The 7,500-nt window shown below is 47.0% G+C and overlaps 1 protein-coding gene across 5 annotated transcripts in view; it reads left to right on the plus strand.

Moving 5' to 3' along the window:
- The window catches only part of adcy2b (adenylate cyclase 2b (brain)), a gene marked incomplete at its 5' end in the record, with an annotated part of 30,816 nt that overhangs the window by 2,525 nt on the left and 20,791 nt on the right, over positions 1 to 7,500 (plus strand). For all 5 annotated transcript variants that reach the window (XM_084484497.1, XM_084484499.1, XM_084484498.1 and 2 more), the window contains 2 exons: positions 2,708 to 2,905; positions 5,133 to 5,297. In XM_084484497.1, coding sequence (XP_084340623.1) covers positions 2,708 to 2,905; positions 5,133 to 5,297 — 363 coding nt within the window. The remainder of the gene's footprint in view (positions 1 to 2,707; positions 2,906 to 5,132; positions 5,298 to 7,500) is intronic.

Consider the following 7,500-nt stretch of genomic DNA (forward strand, 5'->3'; position numbering starts at 1 on the left):
TGGTGGTATGAGTCTCTTTAATATTATTATAATTATCACTATGTACGGAGCCCGGTCGTGTCATGGGAGTAATTATTTTAGAAAGCGAGCGGGGCGGGGGGGAGGAGGGGGGTGAAGCTACAAACAGATTCAAGCCGTAGAAGTTGACAAATAAATCCTCTGCAGTTTTTAGACCACCATCTTATTGCAATTGACCTCTGATGCTTTAAGAGTTAAATCCTACTGGCATTTTAACTCGGTCCTTTGAAACATTGGTGGCTGTGAGATGTACTGTTTGTCGTTACTTTATATAGGAAACACAGTTTTGCTCCAACGTAAGAGTAGCTGTAGCTGCTGAGAAAGTAGCAGAACTCGCAGGAGGGGATTAAAGGAGCCACAGCTAGGTCCAGCTTTCTTACCATAAAATACATGGATGTGGCAAAACTCATTTAAAAAGAAAGAGTGCTGCTCAAAGAAGCTCAACGTCTTCATCTTCCTGATCGAAGGGTCGCCACCGACCCAGATGAGGAGGTATGCGGTGGATTTCTAAACAGCCCACTATGGAGCGGAGGAGTGTGGCCCACTGTGCCCTGCAGAGCTTCTTCAGGGCTCTGGTGAGTGGAGCTCCCTTTAGAGCGCTGATGACGTGGATAGTGGACTAACACTGGAGGAGCTGATTGCTGTTGCTGATCAGTTGCCTTCAGGTCTAGCAACGGGCATTGATGGACTGTCAATAGACTTTTACAAACATCTTAAGTGCTGCCTTTGGTCTGCCAAAGTCACTCGAAGACAGGAATGACATGAATGATGTTTATATTGTATAATAGCAACTGGATTAATCGACACCTCTCTAAGGAACGGAACCGTCAATTCTACTGGAATGAATGTTTCACACCCTGCGTTTTTGTAAGGCAGAAGGACTTAAGTTCTCTGGTGAATAGCCAAGCAGCAGTTTATGTCATTGTAGAGTGTGTGTGTGGTCGATGGCTGTTTTGCCTGTGTTTGCCTGGCTGTTCCATGATGCCTGTGCCAGACTGATTGGACTGATTGGGGCTGGGTGAGGCTGCACACCTGTTGCACATTGAGGAATCAATGTGCATCAGGTTAAACCAGCCATCCACAACACATACCAGAGGAGAGCTGTGTTCGAAATCGTTCCCTATTCACTCGCTCACTGTTGCCTATATAGTGTTTATGATATAGTGAACTATATAGGGAACGAACAAACGAAAATTAGGACACTACACTGAACATTTCTAAACGTCATTTGCGTCAGTAAATGCGCCCACATTGCATTGTGGTACACGGGAGTAATATGTAGGGAACATCATATGTTTGGGTTAAAATTTGGGTTATTTACTCAAATTTGGGTTATTTTATTGTCCGCTATGTAGTGAATGAAATTAACCACTGAGAATTCGAACACCACTACATGGTGAGCACCCTATATCGTGCACTATATCTGTGATAGGGTGACGATTTCGAACACAGCTATGATCTCGTCCATGTCTTCAAACACCACCACCCTGCGCCCTCCTGTCTGGAGGAACCTGGTCAAAGTCACCCAGGTGGAGTGTGGCAACGACAAAGAAGAAATGAATGAATCGATGTCTCATTTCCTCGTAATGTATGACATTTTGGAGTCATACGTTGCGAGGAAAAGTCCACAAACACATTCAGGTCGATCTACAGTCCTGAAGTGTGTTTGTTTATTCCGCCCCCTCACCCCCCCCCCCCCCCCCCCCCCTACACACACACTCACACTACACACGCATGATAATATCAAACCGCTTTGTAAAAAAAAAAAAACGTTGCCCTCCCGGCTACACAGCGGTTGGTAAGGTCCTGTGTCTTGAGACCCTGAACAAATCACAATAATCACAATTATTCAGAACCGCCGTCAGCCCCCATTACCAAACCCCAGACTGTTTTTGGGGGGGGGGGGGGGTTTGCAGAGTGGGTGGGAGCCTTAACTGGATTAACACATTTCCATAAGTCGCTCCTTCATGCGTGGAAGACTTTGAACATCAGCAGGAACCTTCAGCTGCATCTGGCATGGGGCTGTTTGAGGAGCCCCGGTGGTACAAGAACCCTTACACCCTGCAGGAGGCAGGATGTGGGAGGTTAATGCTCTTCCTGTCGGGGGTCCTCCTCCGTGGACCTGCCAACGGTTGGAGGCAGATGACGTCACACCTTCTGTCCAGGATTGCGGAGGTGGTCAAGGTCTCATCCAGAGTCGCTGAGGGAGTCTGCCGGGGACTGCTTTGAGCCATGAGACGTGGTGCTGAGGATGGGTGTCCATCTTCGCTGGTTGCTCCTGCTGGGGGGGGGGGGGGGGGGGGGGAGAGGAGTTTGGCAATAGTCTCCTTGCCTTTACAAGCCCACAGTTGGGACACAGGTTGGACTGCTGGGTCAGTCGGCAATATACTCACTGCGTGTCAAGGCAACACATTTTCCTCCTCGGATGAAATCAATGTGTCAAGGTGGACGTCTTCCCTGACTGGATGCTGGGGCAGCTGGTTCAAGGTTGTGCCCACGAATGGGTTGTGAAGCATTTGTACGCTTTTGGTGTTTTTTTTGGGCTTAGGGACGTGTGTTGCGTAAGCTTCTGAATGAGGGAGAATTGTTCTAAAGAAAATACTTGGCATAGGATTTAATAAAGAACTCTTCATTAAGAACATCTCTTCCTCTGATTCCGCCGGTGTGTCCCTCCCTCCTCTGCCCGCAGGACTACAAGGACCACCTGGTGTTCCTGATCACAGTGCCCACCACGCTCCTCCTCTTCCTCTCCATCTTCATCCTGGTGTGCATCGAGTCGGTCTTCAAGAGGATGCTGCGTCTCTTCTCCCTCCTCATCTGGGCGTGTCTGGTCACCATGGGTTACCTCTTCATGTTCTCCGGAGGGATACTGTGTCCCTGGGACCAGGTATGTGTGTGTGGGTGGGTGTGTGTGTGTGTGTGTGTGTGTGCGCGTGTGTGATAATTCCACTGGTGATGACCATTAGTCAGGCTCCGAGAGACACTTGATGTGGTGCCAGTCTCATGCAACAGACCCGCTACTTCCTCCATCTTCACAATACCTAAATTCAAATTCAGTCTCCATGATTCCCACTGCAGACAGGAATCCTATTTACCGGGGCTGGTGCCTTGTCATCATCAATTTATCAAAGCCCTACTGACCCTCTCTCCATCTTCCCCTGCTCCTGTTACAGCCTCCCCCTCCCTCCTTCTCCCTTCCTCCTCCCAGCACCCTCCCTACTTCTCCCTTCCTCCTCTCACCCCTGCCCCCCCCCCCTCCTCCTTTCTCTCACAAGACACCTCTCATCCTCCTCAGTCTCAGTCCGATTTATTAATCTTCCTCAATGATGAAATTAAGTAAGTAAGTAAGTAAGTTAATCTTACTTTTGATATCGGTATATGGGGTCTGCCTGTCTTTGGGCCTGCCTGTCTGTGTTTCCCGTCTGCCTGTAATAATATATAATAAAGGCCGTTTGGTGGATCATTTTATCCAAATCATGCATGAATGCATTCTTAGCATGGGGGTCCCAGTGTAACTTCAACCTGTAACCCTGGAAGTATCAAAGCCAAGCAGTGGGAATCACAACTTTAATGAAGGCAGTGTGCAATCATTTTGCAATCATTATTGATGACACATACACATCTCCGATATGTGTGAACATGTCTGGTGTTGCTTATCTCCGGCTGCGTGTTGCATGTGTGAAAGGGCAACTCCGGACCGGATTCTGTTGAGTGATCGGAGCTCATATGGGAAACAGCCCGTAGGCTGTAACGAGCAGCCAGGATGAAACTCAATGCCGAATACAATTAGAAAGACAGAGAGCACAGTGTTGGTGAGGTGTGGTAAACTCAGATGATAAGCTCATTATGTAATTACATTTTCATTTCATTTCATTTCATTTCATTTGTTCAGCCCTTAATCACAGGTACAGTCTGAAAGGGCTTAACAGGCCATATTATTTATGACACCCCCCCCTGACCCCCGCTCCCCCAGAGGGAGAGAAAACGGTAACAGGAACCACCAGTAAGAATTTGAGGAGCGAATGGATTTATCCTATTAGCCATTAGTCAGTATAGCCAGGAAGGGGCTTTCAAACACCCCCCTCGGGGTTTGAAGTCTAAAGAGTATGCAAAAATATGACCTGGTGCTAGAATATTGTCTGCTACTTGCAGACACTCTACCCAGAGCTTATGATTCAGAGCCAAACCAGCTACACGGGCAGCATGACGACTGTGTGATGGACTATCTAATGGACTATTATCCTCACTACACAGGAATAGCTTCACTGAAGGACACTACAGTTGCCTCAGTGATGACTCGTCGTCAAGTCATTCCTTTGCCTATGTCACACCTGACAGTCGGAACGGACGATGGACTAAGCATTTTCAGACTTTTCTTTTTTACAGACATGAGTACGGATTCAAACATGTGACCTCAAGCAACACTGCATCCACCATAGTCTATGAACTAGTGATGTCAATTATTATAGGACCACACGATATTAAAGCTAACATTATGTTATCTTTATAGCGTTAACACCAGTTATGACTCCTTTCTGCTTCTACACATTATCACACAACACCATATAAAGTTGTATTGGTCTGAGATCAGTAAGACCACTGCGCCCACACCAGCACAGACTGAATCTTACCTGGACTCAGCAGATGCTTCATTAAAGGTCCCATGCCACCAGGTGTGAGTGGGATTAGCCGTCACAAGCCGTGTTGGAAATCTGCCCCTTATGACATCACAAGTGGGCGTGTCCACCCAGACGCGTGCCCGGACAGACCAGCCGACCAGCCCTACCCAGTGTGGACCAGTAGCAAACGTTGCTCATCTATTCCGTCACACGTCGTCTAGGTGGACACGCCCACCCTTGACGTCGATAACCTGGTGGCACGTCACGGGACCTTTAGCCACCTGCAGAGTGCCCGTCCGTTGACCTTGTTTCTCAGAATAAACCTTCAAGTGTTCAACCTTTGCCCTTCTCTCTCCGAGTCATAACCCAGCCCCCGAAACCACGATATCCAGACAACAGACGACCCGCCCATGTGCTGTACACCCAAATGACCGTCTTACATGAACCGTCGCCCTCGCCGCTGTGATCTTGCCCCTGTGCTGTACCTGTGTGCAGGTGTCCTTCTTCCTGTTCATCGTGTTCGTGGTGTACACCATGCTCCCGTTCTCCATGCGCGGGGCGGTGATGGCCAGCGTGCTCACCTGCTCCTCCCACACCGTCACGCTCTGCGTCTGTCTGGCGTCCAGCGGCACACAGGACCAGGACTCGCTGCGCTGGCAGGTGAGAGGCTCTCTCGCGCGCGCGCGCACACACACACACACACACACACACACACACACACACACACACACACACACACACACACACACACACACACACATATATATACATACACATACACATACACTCCCATCACTCTCAGACTCACACACACACACACCGATACACACACACACACACACACACACACACACACACACACACACACGCATACACACTCCCATCACTCTCAGACACACACACAAACACACACACACACACACACACAGAAAGATACACACACTCCCATCACTCTCAGACTCACAAACACACACACACACACACACACACACACACACACACACATACACACACACACACACGCACCCACATGCACACGTACATGCACAATACGTAAGCACGGCACTCATGTACAAATACTCCTCATCCTCATCTTCCAAACCGCATGTCCGTGGCAGTGGCATAGGATTAGAAAGTTGATCATTTTTCATAATATTATAATATAATACAACAATAAAGCATGCCCTGTAAGAATAAGTCTGCAAATAAATATTGCCTTTGTATCAAGATAAATGAGAATCTGTTCAGTCACAGTTGCCCTGGTCCATTGTTTATGTGTGTTCATCCCAGTCATTTTAAACCAGCATAACCTCCATCAGACACGAGTGAAAGATGGCCAGCTCTGTACCAGTGCCGGCACACTCACACACCCACCCACGCGTCATTAACACTGGGGAAACATTAACTGAACAAAGGGTGTGTGTTTGTGTGTGCTCACCTCCGTCATCGCCTGTACGTATGCGTGTGCATTCACCACACCACACCACAGGTTAAGTTAAGTCCCATCGAACATTGTATGAGATGTAACTGGAAAGGGCACTTCAGATGAAAAAGGCTCCGAAAGTGTGTCGACAATGCGTAGTGGGGCAGCACAGGGCCCAAACTCGTGGAAACAATGGCATGCCTTTCATCAAGCCCACTGACGCAGAACGACACATAATACATTATATATAGTCACATAACAGCTAACAGCTAATAAGTATATAGAATTATACACATGTATTAAGGTTTGCCAGGACCCAAGTATCTTTTTTCTTCGTCTTCAGTCAATTTGGCTTGAGCTGGTTTACGCTAGAGATGTGAAACTTGGTAAGGGGATTACAGACCCCTATTCAATTTTGATCTTTGTAGGAAAGGGCTCCACTCTGCTCTGTTGGTTTGAATCACCTTTTACTTGCTTGGCAGCATGGCATTGAGAGCTTTAGAAAATGTGATGTAATGTTTTCTGAGGTTGTTGACTGCGTGGGCTTCAAAAGGCATCTTAGAATATGTATCACCTGGCTAGCGCTAACACAAAAAACGGAAGCAATTGACGGCAGCTCAGCTGCCACACGTAATGTCGTTATGGCATCGGGTGTGGTGTGGTTTGGAGTTAAATACTATTATAATTTGTTTATAATAGTGCACTTCAGTCATTTAAATGACTGCACTATTAAGGCGATAAATCCTTATCTAGTTTGGTAGAACTCATAAACACGTAAGCTTTCACGTTACATCAATATAAATTCTCGTTATAACCACATGTTTCTTTTACCAATTACCATCCTCCTCTCAAATTTTTATCTATGAATGAAATTCATACTGAGGATATGACACTATATCCTAATTCTCGTCCACCCCACCTTGAAGTGAATAGACCATTCAACAGATACATTTTAGTTACTATGAGCTTATTCTTTTATTATATGTCTGACAGCACAACACCAGCAGCAATCGATAGTTTCCCATACATTGACAAAAATCGTATTTCATTGTAGAGCAACACATTGCTTCACTCATGGCTCTCTCTCTCGTCAACACACTGACAGCGGGCTGTCTGTGAATAGCCCCTCGTCTCCAATCTGAATCAAAACATGATCATGATCATGAAGGACGGCTGTTGGCTTCTTCCCGTAGAGAAGATGGCTGTGGGAATGCAGTAATAAAATCAATCCACAGTTCACAAATTGATGATGATGATGAGTATGAGGGATGCCAGAAATACCAACAAAAACTAAAATCAAATTCAGTCTAAATCTCAACTAGTAGGGTATTCTTTTTGTTGGTGCTTTTTTTGGGGTGGAAAAGTATGCAATAGTGTTTGGGGGGGTGGGCGTGACCGGGGGGGGGGGGGGGCGGGGACTCATGTATTGACGTTTGAATC

This window comes from Micromesistius poutassou (genome assembly GCF_964030765.1).
Source record: "Micromesistius poutassou genome assembly, chromosome: 20".
Classification (NCBI taxonomy): domain Eukaryota; kingdom Metazoa; phylum Chordata; class Actinopteri; order Gadiformes; family Gadidae; genus Micromesistius; species Micromesistius poutassou.